This window comes from Sceloporus occidentalis, unplaced genomic scaffold (genome assembly GCF_023333645.1).
Source record: "Sceloporus occidentalis isolate IW3139 unplaced genomic scaffold, rSceOcc1.0.p SCAF_32, whole genome shotgun sequence".
Classification (NCBI taxonomy): Eukaryota; Metazoa; Chordata; class Lepidosauria; order Squamata; family Phrynosomatidae; genus Sceloporus; species Sceloporus occidentalis.
Window position 1 is genome coordinate 177,390 of NW_028317012.1, and position 20,094 is coordinate 197,483.

The window sequence follows — 20,094 nt, forward strand, 5'->3', positions numbered from 1 at the left end:
CAACGGCATAAATATTGGGGATTCCAAAGCACTATACAGCCATATATTGCTTGGCCCTATTTAATTTATCTCAGTTATATTGCTTACTAAGGTGCTGAATACCAAATTGTTTGTTTTATGTATTTGTGGGTCATTATCGTTCTAGCAGCAACTCGGGAATCTGAATGTGTATGCGTTTTATGCTTTTTAGGTTTTGCCTTTCCCTTTCTTTATATTTTGGTGTATGACTGAAGGTGTTTCATCCAGGTGAGGGATTTCGCAGTGAAAAAGTGTTTATGCTTTGGCAGTGGTGGGTTATCCATCACGCACACTTGGCAAATGCCTGGAGAACTCTTGTGCTTATGGATACCAAGGCACAATATAGACTACTGTGGCAGGAATGGAAGGCTGACATATTTGTCCCTCTCTAGATTAAAAGTTATTTTACATGTTTGCAACTTATCAGCTAGATCCAGAGTTTTAAAAAAAAAATAGAAAAATGGAGGGTAAGGACATTCAATACAACCAAAAGTAAAAAAAAAACCCAAAAAATACACACTATGTCAACGGTGAAGACTTAAAATTACTAGATGTCCTCTCAACCTACACGCATGGATGCAAGGCAACCCTGGTTCAAACTTCTAGAAAAGCTTCAGAGGCCACCAACAAGCAGTTAGTGTGTTTTACCCCCAAAATAGGGTCTTTTACAAGTCTTAGATACATTCTATACCTCCAATTAAATATGTGCCTAGGCATAACATTATATATCATAGCATGTATAGAACCATGTGGTACTCATCCTTAAACCCGGGGGTGAAGGAGATCCCACAAGCACCGATGTTTCAGACCCCTCACTATATCACATCATCTTTCCCATCAAACATTACTTACGAATCATCATACCCAGGTCGTGTGTCAAAGAGATTTACATCACAGATAGTCAAAAGAATATGTTTAATAAAAAATAATTAAACTTCCATTTGCTCTATAGAACACCATAGAAAGAAATTCAATAAATTACAAAGGACTTTTCTCTGAAGACGTGTGTTCAACTACAAGCCGATTCAGACCACACAGAACACAACCAGCATATTGTATGTATCTGGAAAGTAAACAGAACACTCAGTTTGAGAAGCCAGGGGCTATAAGTACAAGTCATTTAACATCCAACATCCTCATACTATCTATGAACAAACAATTAATAAAAAAAATTTGGGCACAGAGTAGATAGTAATGGGATTTTTCTTGTCCTCCAGAAACGTGTACCTTCCACCGACTTGTTCTTCAATACAAAAGACCCCCCACCCTAAAGAGATCAAACTGCCCAAATGCATACTTAAGTAGGACAGTTTCTCAATTTGTCCATAATGGACACCAATATGTTTTGAATAAAAATATACATACCTAACTCATCCAACGTTTCACTAATGAGGTTCCTCAGAACCCACCAAAGATCAATCGGAATTGGTAACTTAATTCGGTTTCTAACCTCTAGAGTTTTAAGGGAAATACTTTTATAAACACCAAATTCGAGCTTGGCTCATTTTAACATTAAAATATTGACTAAACCTGAAATTTCTGGACATTAAGAAGCCACTTGTGGGTTAAGCAAGTTTAAACACTGTTTTTATAGAGATACATGGAAAGTCGCAGTTAATGACAAAAAAAAGGACTCAAATTACAAATGACAGCCACTAGCAGATCAGCATTTTAAGGCCCATAAATATTTCAAATGGAAAATGATCACATTATTGTTTTAAAAAATGCATATTTGCTTAAATCCCCTTTGGTGCTTATCAGTGCTGTATAGTAATACGCAGTCAGATCAAATGCACCGGATCCATCTTATGCGTAATAAAGCACAGATATCCCCTGGCTACAATATTACTGTATAAATTATAATTAAAAAATGTATTGTTATCAAAAATCAATCTATAGGTGCAGATATCTATCCAAAAGTGTAAGAAAATGAATGTATTCTCCGGTGAACCTGTATACAAGACCATCTTGGACCTCAGACACTTTGCACCACAGGGATGAGGAACATCAAAAAAGGGAGAAGGTGGCAGTAAAGAAATACCCATCAACTTTGGACTGCATTCAAAAATGTCCTAAGGGGAACAGGTCTAAAACAAGCCTTCAAGGAATGGTCTGTTATATGAAAATCCTTTCCTTCATAGACAGGTGTGGACACCTCGACCTTACAAGGTTCAAGAAAAAAAGCACCCATTGGCACTGCACCAGGTGCTGAAATGTTTTTAGTAGTTAAATCAATCATGCCAAAGGAAGAGCATGGAGATAACAGAAGGTTCCTTGGATCTCAACCCCCATCTACAATCTTCAATGTACCGAAGCCCTATCAGGCAAAGGGTGACATGGAGCAGGCTGATAAACCTTGTTCATCCAATGTAGAGTAGGCACTCTGTAATCATGGACTCTCATTAGTATGAGGAATAGATTTATGGCGTGATGCTTAGCCAACCCTTATTCTCTAATCAATTGATCGGTTTAAAGATGATAGACAATGGGGTCGACAATATTGAGAACCCTACATAGAAACACTATGCTTCGTGGCTAGCTCAGAAGACGTATAAACCAGTAGGGTCCACAGTATGCATACTTGCTCTCTAAGGGATCCTTTTCCTACATAATGGGAGGTCTATCTTCAATGACCTTAACTTGTACACTTTGTTTAATAATTAATTAGTTATTTGCTTTTGTAGTCTTGTACATGATAAAATGGATGCAAAAAAAATAAATCTATATTTACCTAAAATATATAAAAAAAAAAAGAGATAGGAACACAGATTCGCACCATAGTTTGAAGATCTAACCCCTCCATCGCCCAGTCCAAATTACTCTAAACACTTGAATTTTGCATGTTCTTCTCTGTCGTAAACCTTATTTTTTTTTGTAGTTTTCATCCTTTGTATACATTAAGAATGGGAACTGTATATGGGTGATCTCTTTGGGTGCCACTGCTACTACGATGATCCAATAAGACCATCTAAAAAAAGGGATTTTGGGCAAAATTTAAGTTGTGGTCTTAACACCATAGCAACCAAGGGAATGATCTAACTTTTTACACATCAAAAATAATTTATGATAAATATTCAAAAAAAATAAACCATACTTAAAATAAAATCATAAAAATACTGCAATATTTTTTTTCCGTCTGTCGTTACCTTTGTGCCTTGCGTTTAAAAGTCACTTTAACCAAATCTATAATTTCATTTACAGTTCTACAGACTAAATAAAACCCTGTGTCTGTTTAAAACACACTAGCTCAATAGCAATCAGCCAATTAACAGGGAAGAAATAAGTTAATGGGGGGAAATAAATATGCAGGTGCTGAGAACAGCACGGTTAAATACCTTTTCCCGTGTATTTTAACACAAATATATATTAGTTATTTTAATCTGTAAACACAGATTTATAGAACTGTACAATTTTGTTGATTTTGGGGGCAGATCCGCTTTAAGCATATATCGTAATGATCATTGTGCTTTTTCTAATCTAACGTTGTAAACAAACATATCCGATAAGGCAGGGCCATTTATAATAATAAAAAAAGAAAAAGAAAACCAAAGCACTGCATTTAAAATAGCATTCACTTCCATTCATGAAAGCGGCGTAGTTAACATACTAAGCCATGTATGACACATAAATAAGGATAATAAAGGATTGCGGGGAGCAAACAACTCCACTCGTTAATAGGGTCAGACTGCATTTTAAAAATATATATTTTTGTTTCCTATTCTGTTTTGTTAATTGCCATCTTAACGTGTTCGAAGAATGACCGGTGATGTGATTAGCGGCAATGCTAGTAGTGTGGACTCTTTTTTTTCAGCCTAACTATGTGTATAATGGAAAGGAATATAGTGCAAATTATTCATTTTTGCCGATATCCCTTTTTTTGTGCACCCTTTATAAAAAGCATCTTCAGGAAAAGTTCAAGGTGAAATGAAGACAGTGCCGTTTGAAACTTTTTCACCACATTCGTAAACTGTCCCAAATTATTGCTGAATTCTGTAAATGATACCCATGAAGGAAATAGCAAAAACTAAAAGGCAGAAATGAAAACCACAATGTACTAAGAGGATTCTGTGTTTCACTGCAAATATATTATTTATATACAGCTCTTATAGAGCAAAACTTTTTTTTTTTTTTTTTTTTTGTCCGTTTCAGTTTTTGTTTTTTTTTTCCATAAAATTACCCCGGCCCGTCCCGAGACAAAATTTATAATGCCTTTTGCTGTAATCTTCTTACAGCACAATGTGTATTTTTTTTTTTTTTCCTTTCATTTTTTGATATTACATACAAGTTCAGAGATCCTGCGAGAATATTACATGCAAAACGTTTGTTAAACGCCGTTTGCATTTTCAGAGCAAATACTGAAATGTTTGTGTCAGTTAAATCCTTGATGCACCCGCAACACACAATATTTACAGTTAAAATAACTGTAGGCGGGAGAGGGGTTCATGAGGGTTTCTAGTAGAATTTAAGTGCAGGGTATGGTCGTTTTCAGTCTTCCTCTGAAGACTCTGAGACTTCAGACGAAGATGATGAAGTGCTGTTCGATCCTGATGAAGGATCCACCTTCTCGGAACCTTCGTCAGTGCTGTGCTCGTTCTGAGAAGCAAGCTCCTTTTCGGGCTTCTCTTCTCGATTGGGTTCAGAAGAAGGTTCTGCGGTGGTGGTGGTGGTGTCCGGGGGTTGAGCCGTTACCGTTTCAGTACTAGCATTTGGTACATTGTAAACAGTGGGCTGGGGCACAGCTGGGATGTGGAGATTAAGGCCTGGAGTGAGAAGCATCCCTGGGTACAGTATGTTGGGTAACAGCAATGGGTTGATTGCTAAAGAGTTTGCGCTTAGTGCAGTTCCCGTGGACGTGGATGGGGGGCTGGAGTTCTGTCTGTGTTTGTCTCCAGTAGGAGACACCGTCCTTTCTTTGCTTCTATCTGCTTCTTTGCCTTCACTTGAGGATTTTTTCTCGTTACCGTCAGCGCTGGGTTCTGGAGACTTATTCAACAAATTTCCCAAGCCCAGAAGATTAGGCAACCCAGCCATGCTGGAGAGCAGCATAGGAAACATAGCGGCCATGTTTTTGGCATCTCCACCAGAAGCTGAGAGGCCAGCGGGTAAGCCTATCAACCCAGCTGTCAGCTGCAGGGACTGTAGGCTCTGGAGGTTCTGCTGAAGGGCTTGAAAGCTGGAGATGTCCATGCCTGGGATCAAACCATTGGCCAGTAGAGGATTCACACACACAGAATTGGCAGCCGATTTGGCTGCTGTTGCAGGTGCCTTGGCCATCTCACTCTTGGGCCTCCTCCCTCTCCTGCTCACCTCCTCTCTTACCACGGGTCCTGTGAGAATGCGGTCAAACATGCAATCTGGGAGAAAACCCTGGCAAAAAAATACAAAATAAATCATACTTAGAAGACCACATTCGGAATCAAAATTTTAGAATTAGTCTTTCAACAATTATAGTAAAAACGAGACCTATGTGGTCCCTACAGAGATGCGACTGTGGATACCTTATTTAACAATGATAATTACAGTGACATCTGCTTTTACCAATTAAAACCATGAAATGAATGTGAAATACAGTAAAATATATACATTAAAAAAAAACAACCGAAAGGACATCAACTGCTTCAAAACATATGTACAGCATGTCATACTTTAAGTATAGAAACTTTAAACTTTTACTTTGAAGAGCTGATTCAAAACCTGTGATGTGAATCTTAAAACCTGCCCTTGACGTCTGATAGGCTACATGCTCGATATAAACGTTTATTGGTAAAATGTTAACTAGAGCCGAAGGTTTGTACTCACAGACTGTTTCACGACATCTCCCCATTCGGGTGCCACTCCATACTCTGGATTTCCCTTTAGGAACCTGCACAGATCCTTCAGTGGAGGCGCAAAAGCACCCCCCACCTATAAAAAATGGATAAAAACAAATATATACATTACACATAGGGGAAGAATAACCTGAATCAATCTCTATGCAGGTAAAGCTCCGACTGAAGTTACTCACCTTGCGTGCATTCCTCCTGTTGATAAGCTGAACTCGCTCTTCTCCAGTAAGGCTGTTCACATCAAGTTTATTGGGGTTCCGGCAACGATGCCTTTTCTGCTTCGGCCGCCCATCATGGAGGGGCATTCTCTAATCAGAATGAAAAGGAAAGTATTCCTGCATTACTATTTACAGCCAGATCAGAGAGTGACTGCAGAGTTTACTGGCAAAAACCTCTATCACATGTTTACTGCTGAACTATAATCCAACTACCCTTAGCACAATATGGTGAAATGCCATTTCCATGGTCATGTAATATCAGTGCATATATATATATATATATATATATTAATTATACATAAATCTGACAGATTTCTGGGATAAAAAAAGGTGTAACCACAATAATTCAATAAACAACAGTATCACTCACTGGGATAAAAGCACCAAGGTCTTCCACGTAGCCAGGGTGCTCCTTCAGCCATCCTTCGAGGTCTTTTCTCTTTGGGGCATCATCTCCTGCCAGTCTTGTGCCATCTTTTAGGTTTATCACAGGAACAGGGCTCTCTGCGTCCTGTGGCCCCTGAAGTCGTGGGCAGGGGAGATTCTGGGGGTAGGAAGCAGACTGAGGCAGCACAGGGTTCAAACATGGAATAACCTGGGGGGGAAAAAAAAAAAAAAAGAACAGATAACATCAGAACGACCATATGGAGGCTGAGAGCAGAAATGTGGAGTTACTGCCACGTGGCATAAAGTCAAAGTAATTTTGCTTATTTTAAGGATTCGGCAAAATAACACATTTGTTTTTCCATTCTATTGCAGAAGCTGGACTTACGTGGTTAAGCCCTTTATTACTATTCATATAAAGAATATCAACACCCTCCACATTCTTCCTCCTGCCGCGTCTCTTCTTGACTACTGGCTGCGTGTCTGGTAATACGCCATTGGCATTATCCGTTGGTGGCTGTAGCCGATTGGGGGTACCTAGACAGATCAGAAAATGGTCAAATTAATCAAACTGCAGCGGAACGCGAGAATCTGATCTTTGCTTAAGTTAGTAAATTCTGCTTTCAATTTCTGGTTTAATAATGCCCTAGGGCGGTGAGGTATGTTTGCATGACATATACTCCATTTACCTGATACTGTTGTTGATTTGGGGAAATGGAACAAACTGGTTTCAGAAGCATTCTGGAGATCCTGGAGCCGAGCCAAATACTGCTGTTGACTCAGTCGTCCTTCATTATCCAACGGTCGCTTTTGAGGAATTCCCTGCTTCTGGAAAGTCAATTTTAGGCCTCCTTCCTGTTAAGTGAAACAAAGTTTGTCATTTAGCAAGTAAGTCCCCGTGCTTAAGAGAACAAACACCGCATAAAGCAGATTAGACCCTTTGGCGGCTCAAAGCTTCACATCAGACACCAATGACAAAGCGCAAAGATGGGAATTGAAAGATTGCCAATTTATGGGCTCAAAGCAAAACCATTCCAAAATGCTGCCTAGAAAAAAAGTAAAAAAATGTATATATATATATTCTATTAAAAAACCTGTTATCTTTCCCACTACAATGGTAACTAAATTTTTTAATGTAGACCCATTAAACTATTTCTCGTTAATTAAACTTCCTTGAAAAAGCCATTTATTTTACAAAAGCAGTTATTGCTCACTTTCCGGGTAAAAAAAGCTCATAAACATAAAATAAATATGCTTTAAAAGGATATCTGTAAAGCATGGGGAAATGCAACATATTACCAACTCCAGCAATGCATGCCAAGAGGGAAAAAAAAAGCAAGCCAAGTACATAAGGAAAAAAAAAACCATACAGGATTCAAAACTTTAGTCCTGCTTTGTAAAAGATGCAAGAAAAAGGCAGTTATAAGCAGCACAAAACTGTGAGCTCTGGGTATAAACATACACAGGTTGCAGGGTCAAGAATAACCAGCAGCAAACTGGCCACAAAATGGCAAGATTTGGAAAAAAAAACCCCAAAACACACAAGTGGTTAAATAGTAAGAGAGCAGGCAGCCAATTGAAAATATGAGCATGCTGCACACAGCAATCAGGTCCCAGGGCAAGAAAATAAATAAAACATACGTCATTGATTTTCACGGTAAACTCCTTTTCTGGTACATGCTTCTTCACCTTTGACAGCTGGGGTGAATGGCCGAGCTCGTCCTTGATGCCGACGAGCGACGCTGTCTGTGGGACAGGCTCGCTGTAATCGATGGCAGCTCCTGGGCTATCCATGAGCTTAGTGGTGTAGAAGGAGGCCACGCTGCTGCCATCGTAGCTTCTTCTAGATGTTGGCCACTTGCCTTTCAATACAGCCTGGCAAATACTGTCAAGCCTGTTGATCATCACACGATCCTGTAGGAAAGAACGGAAAATTCGGGTGACCGTCGGGAATGCTGTAGAACAGTAACAATTTTCTGCAGAAACAGATTATTATACTTTTGGTCAGTGGGGTAAACACTGGGTAGTACATGGGTGGCTGCACATGTAATCCCGTGCATGATGATCTTAAACAGAATGGGAAGAAATACTTCCTCAACTCTCTGAATATAAGACGCCCATGGGAAAGTGGTGACATTTAAAAATCTGATTACCTTTTATTTATTGGCATCACTTACGTACTGGTGTGATAATGCAACCTCACAATTTATTCTATATACACTATGATTACCTTAGGCCAATGGGGAGCTGCAAATATGAAGCCCCCTTGGACAAGATAATTGGAATGGTGGGTCCCATTATCCATCTGAAAGCTATCCTGAGTTTCATCTTGTATAGTGCTTATAGAGGCCACGCTTTCTTCATCATAAGCTTTCACATGAGGCACGCGGTCTGTTAGAGCAGAAAACTTGGATTAGTAAAGCACTATTCCATACAATGATCCAAAAAAAAAAAAAGTACTTTAAGAAGTAATCTAGCTTAAAAATTAAAATATATTTACTTTAAGTGACTAAATTATGAAGAGTGAATCTTTTTTTGCAATATGAAAGGAAACTAAGGAATATTTTTGAACTCACCACGTTTCTGTTCTTCATCACTGTCACTGTCCTCTGATGAAGATGAGGAAGAAGAAGAGGAGGAAGACGAGGATGAAGATGATGAACAAGAGGAGGATGATGAGGAGGAAGAGCTTGATCCTGAGCGAGAGCAAGACGAGGACGACGAGGAAGAAGATGAGGAAGATCTGGACGAACATGATGATCTGTTAGAGTCGGAATCAGAATCAGAGCTGGATGCTGAGCCTCGCTTGCTTATCCTTTGTTTCTTGGAAGTCAGGTTAGGGGTGAGAGGTTCAGTCCTTGCTGCCACCATTCTTCTGTCTGTTTCTGACTTAACAGCTGGTTTGTGTTCTCCTCCATGAGTTAATGGACCATTGACAGGACTTGAAGGCTCTGCTTTTGTTTTTGCCTTGTTCTGCTCTGAAAGTGCATAGTCTACCTCTGGTAAGGAGTTGTCCTCATTGGCCATCTCCCATTTTATTTTGACCTCATCACTTGTGCTCCCTTTAAGCTCTTGCATCCGCGGCTGAGGAGTGTGAGGAGATGCAGACACGGTTATCTGGCTAGGCACAGCTACAGGTGGAATAGAAGAGGTCCCTTTGCTCTGGTTGTAATTCTTCTGGGAAGCCATGAAGGACAGTTCTGGGTCACGCATAATGTGGTAGTCTGTCCTGCTTACACCATGCTTTGCAGCTCCGATTAATAGATCTCGGTCATGGGTGCCACACTCCCACCACACAGGCAAATCTGGATTCGGCTGGCATAACTTCAAGCACTCGAATAGCTGTGGGTGGCGAAGAGCCTGTTCCCGTACCTTTCGAAGGAGTTCAATGCGGTACAACGTTCTTGAAGCTCTCTCCTCTGTGATTGGTTGAATCGAGATGGTTGAATCTACATAATCTGAAAAACAAAATAGACACCAACATCAGTAACTGCTTCTTGGCAGATGCCCACAAGCACAATCCAAAGAGTATATAACATTGCATACCATCCTTAGTGGGCAGTCGACACACCCTCCGGCACATTGCCATGAAAGCATAAAGATATTTTTCCAGACTCTCATCTGTCTTCTTATGAAGTCTAGCCATAGCACGGAATTTGGTCCAGTCAAACTGCCCTCTTCCCGGATCAAATACCACTCCAAATGTAGACACCACTCGGTAAAAATCAGCCTCTTCTCTTCTAGTCCACCTAAGATTAAATATGTCAATATATGTGGAAAATCCTAATAAAAAACATCCGAAAAAGGAACTGATGCTACACAATGTAATGAGAGAAGGGGCTACATCTGATTGCCCCAAATTATCCACTATATGCAGCCTTCATAACACCTTCCATTCCTGGTAGCCACACATGGCAATGCAACCAGAAGAAAGCAGGATACACATGATATATACACCGAGCATAACAATGTCGAAGAGCAGAGTTACAAAGCAGAGTTACACCAACCTTTGCTGTCGTTCGATCTTGGCAGCCATTTTTGGATTCAGGGAGGCATCTTCGTAAGGTGCTTGATTCACTACCGTGTGGACTGGGAACATCGGTGGGACCTGCTGTACCTGCCTAATCTTTGTCGATCTCTGGAATGCTGTTATGAGCCGGCGGAGGCGTGTGGTCAGCGCGGACTGGGTCGGCCAGTAGGTCTTGTCCCCTTCTGTAGCCTGTCCATCTGCACAAATCACAAGAGAGTTTTGCTTATTGGAGCCCTACCTCACCAAAAAGGGGGTTCTGTATATTTAAAGGGATCCTGCATACTGTGTGATCATTTACAGACCCCCTTGCTAACGTAAGACTACAAATGAAATATTCAACAAATGAAAGAGCAGCTTGTTCATTAAGACAGGGAGATCAGACATGCCACACAGGACTAGCTATTGTATCATATCGTACTCAGCTATACACATAAGCTTGTCCAAGATCTCTGTAATATACTTTTCACAATAGGACTATACCTTTTTATATTTAAATATTTAAAAATATGTTCCAGGCAAACTTCTGTCAATGATCTGCCAAAGAACAAAATGGTTTTTTCTTTACCTCCATCTGTTATAACGAGGTCACCGGGAGATGAAGCGTCATCCTACGTAGGAGGAAACAGACTGTCAGGAACCACAGCAATGACTTGACAGGTAAAGCAGTGTTTACCTGTAGCGCGATAAATGTACTTCTACACAGCTGCCTTAAAATAAGTCCCGTCGAATACTAACATATGTTTATTAGTTATTTTAATATTTATTGTAACTCCATTACTTGCTACAGCAGTTGGATCTACTATGAGGTTTGCAGGCTAAGCCTTTTGAGACAGAGGTGTAACATGTATTTAGAGTTTTAACAGTAGAATACATCTTTACCTCTATGTCATCCTTAAATAATGCAGGAGCTGGTTTATACTCCGGATCTTCAATATCACTGGAGGGAGAGAAGGCTGTTAGCATGGAATGCCTCACTGACCATGACTATTTGCCCCTATAAACAAACAACCCCACTATGCCCAGTTAAAGTGTAGAACGTACCCATCCATGTAATCGTTGGCTCTCTGCTCCGCAGCCACTGCCTTCTCATCTGGTTTGCCGACTCGCTCAAGGAAGCAGAGGGTTGGATCTGCCCGGACTGTGTTGTATTTCTCATACCCTGATGAGAGGAAAAAAAAGGTATGTTTTTTTTTTTTGTTTTTTTTTTTTTTAAAGCACACATCACAGAAAACGACCCAATACAGCTATCCGCCACCGGTTTAGCACTCATACCAATAATATGGTTTTAAATCCTTTTGCCCATTACCCAGAAATCTTCTATGTGAAACGTTACTTACCGTGCTTATATACACCCATGAGAAGAGATTTGTCCGCGTCGGCATCCCACCAGTCTGCAGGTAATTCGGAATGATCCGGCTCGGGAACCCACAGGTCAATTTCACTGAAATTGTCACATCACCGGACAAAATGGTTAACGGAATTGTTGCAAAAAACTAAGTGCTATAAACATCTAATACCCTTAAACTAATACTGCTTAAAAGTACTTCAATACGGCTTCAAGAGAATCTTTATAGGTCACTTGCTGTTATTAAAAAGGTACAAAGTATACATAATGTACCTGCAATCGACTCCATCAATGACCTTCTGGCAGTGAATACCAATTACTTCTTGCTTGAGATAATACAGCATTCGCACCCTCAGTAACACCCTAAAAAAACAGAAGGGAAAAAGTTATATTCGGTTGCGTTTAACTCGGCAAAACCAAACGTATTTTAATGTTCAGTGCACCTGAGTCCAAGAATATGAGGGGCCATTCTCCAAAATGGAATATTAGAATATATCTTCAGATGCTAATGCTTAAAAATTAAGCACTACGTATTATTCTGGGGCCATCTTCACACTTTGTCACCAAACGCACAATAAAATAATATATAATATATGAGAGATTAAACCAGATTTGATACGGTGTATGAAAATTAATTGAGCGCTAAACATAATGGGCATCAATTAAAGGCAGGAATTGCAAGTTTATCCTTTAAGAGGGACTAAGATAACTCTTCCTAAAGATTTGGTTTTTCATCTCACCCACAACAATTCTAACTTTAGCAGGCAAAGGTGTACTTTGACATGCCGATGCATATGCATTCTGTGCAAGCTATAAACATTCAGCAAACATATCTTAATATATTGAAGAAAGTATGTATTTCTTACTTATTGCAGTGGTGTTTCAAGTGCTTTTTGTAGCCTTCATCTTGCAGGAGGTGTTCAGGATTGTATTTCCGGAGCCAGTCTGCTTTGTGGATATCAAAGGTGCTTGTCTGGTTCTTTATCTTTTTCCCTTTTCTTCCCCGTGGTACAGGTGCCGATAGACCTAAAAAAAAAATCAAAAAAACCAGAACATCAAGAAATAGCTGAATCGCTTAAAAATGACATAATATCTATAATAGTGGATTTTAAGTACTTAGATTGTAAATACCCAAGTGATTCTGTAGCTCCCTTGTCTGCCCATCCTCTGTTGGAGTGATTAGATCCCAGATGAAACTCTTTATCTTCTCATCTCCTCTGTAGTGCACAAGGCAATAAGCCAGGAGAGCTCTGCAAATGATCTCGACATCCTGCTCATTCAGCTGCCTTTTGAAACGACCGTGGGATAATATATCTCTCCATCTTCCCCACCTGAGCAGATAACACGCATCATATCAAAACAATTGAAACACACGTTTAACCTAGACAAAAATTCATCACGGACAAAAGGGCGGACATTTACCCATAGACAAGCAGGTTCTTCTCGACTCTGAAACACTCTGTCCTGCCGTAGCCAGTGGCGCGGTCGTATGGCCTACGTAACTTGGGCTTGTCGTCACCTTCGCTCTCAACTTCCGATAACTCTGCTAACTCGTCTTTGGTAGCACTAAAGGGTCGGGTCTGCTTCCTGATCCTCGGTGTGTCAATTACTAGACTGTTCTGTAATGGTCATAAAGCAGGTAGTCTCATTACTGTGACAACTAGAACCTGCTTCCAACATGACCTTGTCCAGACAGGCTACCAATGTACAGTATAAGAATGCATTACTGACTGTTCTCACACACTACTATATAATAAAATAACATTTTAAATTGACTGTTCTCACATTGCCATCATAGACACCCCTCCAAACTACTTATATTTAAATGTACGTAGGAGGAAACATACCCGTCCACTCATAGAGTCAATATCAATTTCAGCTTTTTTTGCCCATTTCTGCCAGAAGTTAGGATCATCCAAAGAGATATCTGTCCTGTTGCCCGAAGCCACAAAGCTTGCCTGTCAAACGACAAATAATTACTTTTTACATCATGCAAACAAATTAATCGTACCCACAACACCTATCCTTTCTGTTATGGAGTATTCAAAGCAGATCCATCACCTACAAATCCTTTAACATCATTAAATGAATACAAAATGTAAATGTTTTCTTTACATGTTATAGGCTACTTTACCCAAGGGACTCAGAGTAATTGGTGGCAAAACATGCACAACTAATCAATTCCTCCTCTCCTTGGTTTAGGGATGTCCATGGCACTCTTCTGAGCAAGACACACCTTAGCAAAAGTTGACCCTCTTCCTTCTGACTCAATGGTTATGGTCTTAGTTCTCCTCTGCAGAATCTGGTCGATATCTTCTTCACAGAACTTTGAGCCTTCGTCTTCTTCATCCATGATAGCCCCGTAGGCTCCTCGCCTTAGAAGATCTTCAATCTCTTTCTTGGATAGTTGCTGAATCTGTCGAAAGATTTAAAATCGGTTAGTCTGCTCCTCATTAAAACCACACAGGACAGATCCCTCCCCACGTATCAAGATATATTTGCTTCTGTAGAGTGCTCATATACAGATTTCTGAAGTGTAAATTTAAGAAATGAGCAAAAAAAGGAGTGAGCAGGAGAGGAAGTGCTGATAAAAAAATGGCATTAGAGAACATGCGGGGGGTTCGAGGGAAGGGAGATGCAGGAGGAGAAGAAATCATCAAAACGACACGTAGAGACCATAAAGTACCAAAATAGATTCTCAAAACTAATGCATTACGGTAAAAAATGTGGTTAGTATAAATACCAGGGACTAATGACAGCCTAATTTATTGCTGGAACCACACTCAATAAGCATGTTTGAAAGAGCAAGACACTTACACCACCAACACTGTTCTCTCGACCGCTCATGCTCTGCAGGACAGCTTTGTCCAGTCCCAGTTTCAGACTAGCGCGGTCAAACATCTCCCGCTCATAAGAATTTCTTGTTATTAACCTGTAAACCTTCACAGCCTTGTTCTGGCCTATCCTGTGGCAACGGGCTTGAGCCTGCAGAGAGAAAAAAATTGAAACGCTCATTTTTGCATCAGGCACGCTTCCATAATGATGATCGCGGTAAATCACGAGGAGACGGGATTCTGGTGGCTGGGGGATTCCGACACACAGATATGGGGAAGACAGCTTACCTGGAGATCATTTTGGGGGTTCCAGTCTGAATCAAAAATGATGCAAGTGTCAGCAGCTGTCAGGTTAATCCCGAGGCCTCCTGCCCGAGTACAGAGAAGGAACACAAAACGGTCCGAGTCTGGTTTACTGAAACGATCGATGGCTGCTTGGCGTAGATTCCCACGGACTCGCCCGTCAATCCGTTCATACAAGTACCTTGTGTAACGGTGAAACCAGGGCGTATGAACAATTACACATACAAACATGTCACGTTCTAACCTAGTTAATGCCAGCAGAGGCGGTATTAAAGAGTATGTGTAGGTCTGACCATACACACCCTGATGCCCAGGCTGTGCAGAGATCGAATGATTTATGGACTACGCATTTCTTTTATCTCAAAGCCTTGCAGTTTACTCAGTTAATCAGGCATAAAATGTACATTTCAGCAGATTTCAATCTCTAGACCACGGGCATTTTGCCATCTAGTACCATAGTAACATACTCTCTGTACTAATCGGATAGGAACAAAACCAACTCAATGCGATCGCACAGGCAAGAAAACTACAAAAAAAAAGCGCCACATTTTATCCTGGGGAACAGACATTGATTTATCAGGTATAAGGTATGATCTGTTCTGAGTGCATCTTCCTTTGAAACCACTGCATCTCATTCATAATACTTCACACCCGACGTTCAGTAACTCCAGGCTTTACCTTTTGTGCATCAGATAATCCTCCAGGATGTCCAAGCAACGCACCATCTGGGAAAAGATCAGCACCTTGTGACCTCCCGCTTTCATTTTCGGCAGGAGTTTGTCTATGAGGACCAGCTTCCCGGCAGACTGAATCATGGCCTGGAGGTAAAAATCTGGAGCCATCGGATTGTGGGTTTCTCGAAACTCCCCGAGAATCTTCTCTTCAGCACCTGGAACATTTGGTCATTACTGTGCAGGGCCGGTTAACAATATTCCATAGGGATAATAGTTACTGTTGAGCATAGCACCAACAAAAAATGACTATTATTAACATGTGGTCTTCAGTTGAATAGGATCCCATTTCTGGGGCCTATTTAGGAAAAGATGCAAACTCAAGAGTCATTAAGTATATTCCATTGATAAAATTAGAATAGGATACAGCACATTCTATCCCTTTAGGGGGCCTTGCACCTTGAAGGCTTATGCGACACACACACACACACACACACACACACACACACACGTTCTAAGCTTAGATTGGTTTGTGCTGAGCCAACGTTCCAAAGCATGAAATTATTAGTTCCACAAGCATCTCAGTTTTACGTCTAGTCACAAGGACCGTTATGGTGGAATAACGGTAAAATAATTCCACATTACTAGGTTAATAATAATAAATAAAATTGCAGATCAGTTACCTTTAATCAGATATGGATGGTTGCAGCATTTTCGAAGCTCCATCATAGTGTTAACCAAATTTGGCACATTGGCTTGCCCTGCGCCCTTGGACAAGAAGGCAAAGTTCTTCTCCAGGATGGCTCTATAGTATTTCTTTTGGATATTGGTCAGCTCCACCTCGATGATGGTCTCTTCTTTAGGAGCTAACTTCTTCTCCACATCTTCCTTCAGCCGTCGGAGCATCATCGGCTTCAGAATGGCCTGAAGTTTCTGGACCTGGAAGGAGCACCCCAAACAAAAGTAGAGGATGTGCTCAAGCAAAGGAACCACCAAGGGCAACATTATGGCTTTGTCGAATGAAACAAAATCCATGTTCATACCTGTTCTTCTGTCTTCAGGTCTCCAAACTCCTGCATAAACGTGGTTTCCGAGGGAAACCTCAGCGGCTCCAGGAAATGCAGGAGGCTGAAGAGCTCCTCCACTGTGTTTTGCAGAGGTGTCCCTGTCAGCAGCACTTTGTGTTCCTGTTGAGAATAAGAAGGAGCACTTCAGGCCTCTGGAAACATCCCAGGCTGCAGCCAACCATCTATCACAGCCGGAGGCTTTTCAGCCGCACAATACAGACTACGCTGCCAAGCATCATAACTTAAAACGTCAGGACTCTGTCAAGGAATATCTAACGAAGGGCTCATTTCCAAGCATGCGATACAGTAAGAGCATGCATTTCACCTACTCTGCAAAAATAGTCCCGTATTTAGGACATACACACAAACACTTAAAAGCAGTGTTCACATCTTTCAAACTGAGCTTGTAATACATTTCCGGTTCTAATTATGTGGCCTTCACTAATAAAAACTTGTCAATATATTAGAATGCTATAAACTATCCACACTGACATGATCAGGTCCAAACACAATAATGGGGAGTCAGAATGCATTAAAGAATGGCAAACATTTAAAAATGTACACCATAAAACATAGGACCAAGTACTACTGAGTGGCCATCAGGACCTATCAAAATTTCGTCATATGCAATTAAAGCCCCGACTCGTTAGGCACTTACCAGATTCATGAGCTTAAGTCCCTCTAGCAGCTTGCAATTCTTGTTCTTCAGCCTGTGCGCCTCATCGATTATGACACAGCGCCATTCAATAGCATTAAGCTCCGGGCAGCCTCCCAAAATCATCTCAAAGGTGGTGATGATGGCATGGAACTTGTAGGCACCCCGTACGATGCGGCCCTATGAAGGCATGAAGCGTCCCATTAATGCCCTGCCACAGATTCAGAGATTTGCCGATGGATCGACCCTTATATCAGACCAATGGTTTCCACTACGGTAATTTATATCCTCTTCATCATCAGCGCCTACTCATAATCACTACATTTCCTAAACATTACTCATGAGAGAGACCACGTTCTATGAAACAGAACTCAGACAGACATTAAGTATAAAACTTATCTGGTGTTCTGAGATAAGTACATCTGATAATGAAAATACCTGAGAGTCCCTGAAATACATCTCATATTGCTGGATCATTTGCCGGCTGATCATACTGCCGTGGTACACAACCACATTGAGGTCTGTCCATGTGCGAAACTCCCGTTCCCAGTTTGTGATGGTGGAGAGCGGAGCAATGATGAGAAAGGGTCCTTTGATCCCAGTTAGGAGGATTTCATGCAGGAATGTGATACTCTGGATAGTTTTTCCAAGACCCATCTCATCTGCTAAAATGCAGTTTCTCCTATAAGACAGAAAGCATAGTAAGCAAAGACATTATCTCAAATGTGCCTATCCCAAGATTCTAGATGTGGACTCATACTAGACTATTAGTCTACTTTTGCAGTACCTTAGAACAAACCATTTAACCAGGCTGTTGCTCTTCTGTGGCCAATAGCCTTTCACCAATCTGAAGCCCAAATACTAATAGCTAGTCCCAAGTAGTATACTATTACCCTTTAACAAACTATAAGAAAAGTGGCCAATTTCTAGAGATCTTACCTATTGTACCAGTTGAATAGCAGCCAATTGAGTCCTTCCAGTTGATACTCTCGGAGCTGGTTACCTGTTTTATATTCTCTTGAGTGATTGATCTTCTTCCAAGTGTTTGTGGGTGGTCGTTCCTATCGAGACAATAACAGACTACCGTTTAGCGGTTTGAACAATGAGACTAGAAGATGACTTATTTCATCAGCAGAGAACATTACGGTACTCTTGCAAAGACGCTTTAAAATATCTACGAATGTAATGTTAGCTGGCAGCGAACCCAACTTGGGTTTTGAATGCCTACCATTCTGCGGGTATCCGGTCGCACTGCCTGCAGCTGTTCAAACTCCTCAATTTTTGTTTGGTCGACATCCTCTTTCAGTTCCCATGTGCTGTCTTCGTATGGCAATGAGCACCACTTCACTAGATAATAAATAACGGGCTGAAGAGGGATAAAACACAAGATCAGAATATTGATTTGACTCATGGGGCACAAAGATAGGTACCAACACATTGAAACCTCAGATTATCACAAGCATTTTGGCTTTCTCCATCATATATCTTCAGTTCTGCTTCAGTCGTTAAGCATGGCTTCTCCAACTACGTGATGGTCACTAAATGCAGCTTTTTGACATTTCTACCAAACTACAGCTGGCTCAACAAGATATCTTGTTTTATCTCTCGGGTTTGACTTGGCAGAGCAACCCAGTCCCTTCTGGCACGGGAAACTCGCCAACAATTGTAAGAATGCTACAATTACATCTCCCACACACAAGAAATGTACCATAGAAAAGATATTTCACTTACTTCCCCAGTGTCTTTATCTTCACAAAAGGAAACTTCTAGTACGCGATCTACTTCCACATAGTCTGGATTAAACATTTCTTCTTCCATCTGCAGATGAATTCGGTTCAGGATAAATGAGTTAGGTAGAGTAACTGGACTCTTACAGGAAAGAAGCATACGCTTATTTTAAACACAGGTTTGTGAATCCCAAATAAAACAAGACAAACACCTTAACTTACATCAGCAAAAAAGTGCGCCCGTTGTGCCTGTCTGATCTTGAAGCGTTTTATTTTTTGCTGGATCCTTTTATCCTTCAACAGCTGCTGTTCGGTGGCCCATTCACAGTGTAAGTAGGAACTAAAGGGAAAAAGGAAACAGAATGAAATCGAAGAAGAACTCTGAAAATCAAAGACCAAGCTATACAGTATGATCTGCTCCAATATTCCCAACTACACAGATTAGGAAGGAAATATCCATGGGCTTCTAAAACCTATTGCTAGTTAGAAACCTGCTCGTTGCATTCTGATCCATCCAACAAGGTGGCTCCATCCTGTCTACAATTCTGCTATGCAACGCACATAAATGATTTATTACCACATAAACTAAATGGAATGGGCCATAAAAAATGAAGAAATTGAAGAAAATGAAGCTAGAAAGTCCACAGATAAAAATCCAAGATGACAACGAAGTGGAAATAAAGTGCTTTTGTTATACTCACTAATTTTTGTACTTGACGTAAAATTCTTCCAATTCGACAAACATCCCAGATGACGTCTGAAACATGCAGAAATTAAATCACAAACTAAAGTTACTTACACAAATAGACAAACATGTCATCTGATTGTTCCCTACCTCTTTCTTAACTATTCTCGAGGATAAAATTTTATCCACGATGGCTGCATCTTCTTCACTCGGGTTTTCCTAAGAAAAAAAAAAAAGAAAAAAGGTATTTGGTCACATCTACTCTCCTGCCTCGGTTATTCATTAATGAAAAATAACAAGGATATAGAACACATCTGCTCTAAACTGTACTA

General features: G+C 40.6%; 1 protein-coding gene across 8 annotated transcripts in view; it reads right to left on the reverse strand.

Annotated features, from left to right (window-relative positions):
* Positions 1-4,503: 4,503 nt before the first annotated feature.
* Positions 4,504-20,094, reverse strand: part of LOC149298435 (ATP-dependent chromatin remodeler CHD9-like) — a 31,771-nt gene continuing 16,180 nt past the window's right edge. For 2 of the 8 annotated variants that reach the window (XM_089487384.1, XM_089487387.1), the window contains 34 exons: positions 19,913-19,981; positions 19,779-19,834; positions 19,300-19,417; positions 19,082-19,168; positions 18,579-18,716; positions 18,290-18,411; positions 17,789-18,032; positions 17,354-17,530; positions 16,672-16,815; positions 16,312-16,567; positions 15,636-15,846; positions 14,943-15,138; positions 14,638-14,805; positions 14,057-14,236; positions 13,668-13,778; positions 13,243-13,439; positions 12,952-13,151; positions 12,687-12,846; positions 12,094-12,183; positions 11,813-11,916; positions 11,517-11,634; positions 11,355-11,412; positions 11,041-11,083; positions 10,453-10,672; positions 9,992-10,194; positions 9,022-9,903; positions 8,676-8,836; positions 8,135-8,359; positions 7,135-7,300; positions 6,827-6,982; positions 6,432-6,676; positions 6,023-6,151; positions 5,818-5,922; positions 4,504-5,385 (listed from right to left, as the gene is read on the reverse strand). In XM_089487384.1, coding sequence (XP_089343510.1) covers positions 4,504-5,385; positions 5,818-5,922; positions 6,023-6,151; positions 6,432-6,676; positions 6,827-6,982; positions 7,135-7,300; positions 8,135-8,359; positions 8,676-8,836; positions 9,022-9,903; positions 9,992-10,194; positions 10,453-10,672; positions 11,041-11,083; positions 11,355-11,412; positions 11,517-11,634; positions 11,813-11,916; positions 12,094-12,183; positions 12,687-12,846; positions 12,952-13,151; positions 13,243-13,439; positions 13,668-13,778; positions 14,057-14,236; positions 14,638-14,805; positions 14,943-15,138; positions 15,636-15,846; positions 16,312-16,567; positions 16,672-16,815; positions 17,354-17,530; positions 17,789-18,032; positions 18,290-18,411; positions 18,579-18,716; positions 19,082-19,168; positions 19,300-19,417; positions 19,779-19,834; positions 19,913-19,981 — 6,621 coding nt within the window. Of the gene's footprint in view, positions 5,386-5,817; positions 5,923-6,022; positions 6,152-6,431; positions 6,677-6,814; positions 6,983-7,134; positions 7,301-8,086; positions 8,360-8,675; positions 8,837-9,021; positions 9,904-9,991; positions 10,195-10,452; positions 10,673-11,040; positions 11,084-11,354; positions 11,413-11,516; positions 11,635-11,812; positions 11,917-12,093; positions 12,184-12,686; positions 12,847-12,951; positions 13,152-13,242; positions 13,440-13,667; positions 13,779-14,056; positions 14,237-14,637; positions 14,806-14,942; positions 15,139-15,635; positions 15,847-16,311; positions 16,568-16,671; positions 16,816-17,353; positions 17,531-17,788; positions 18,033-18,289; positions 18,412-18,578; positions 18,717-19,081; positions 19,169-19,299; positions 19,418-19,778; positions 19,835-19,912; positions 19,982-20,094 lie in introns of all 8 variants that reach the window. The other 6 variants (XM_089487380.1, XM_089487386.1, XM_089487383.1 and 3 more) reach the window with 5 other exon arrangements.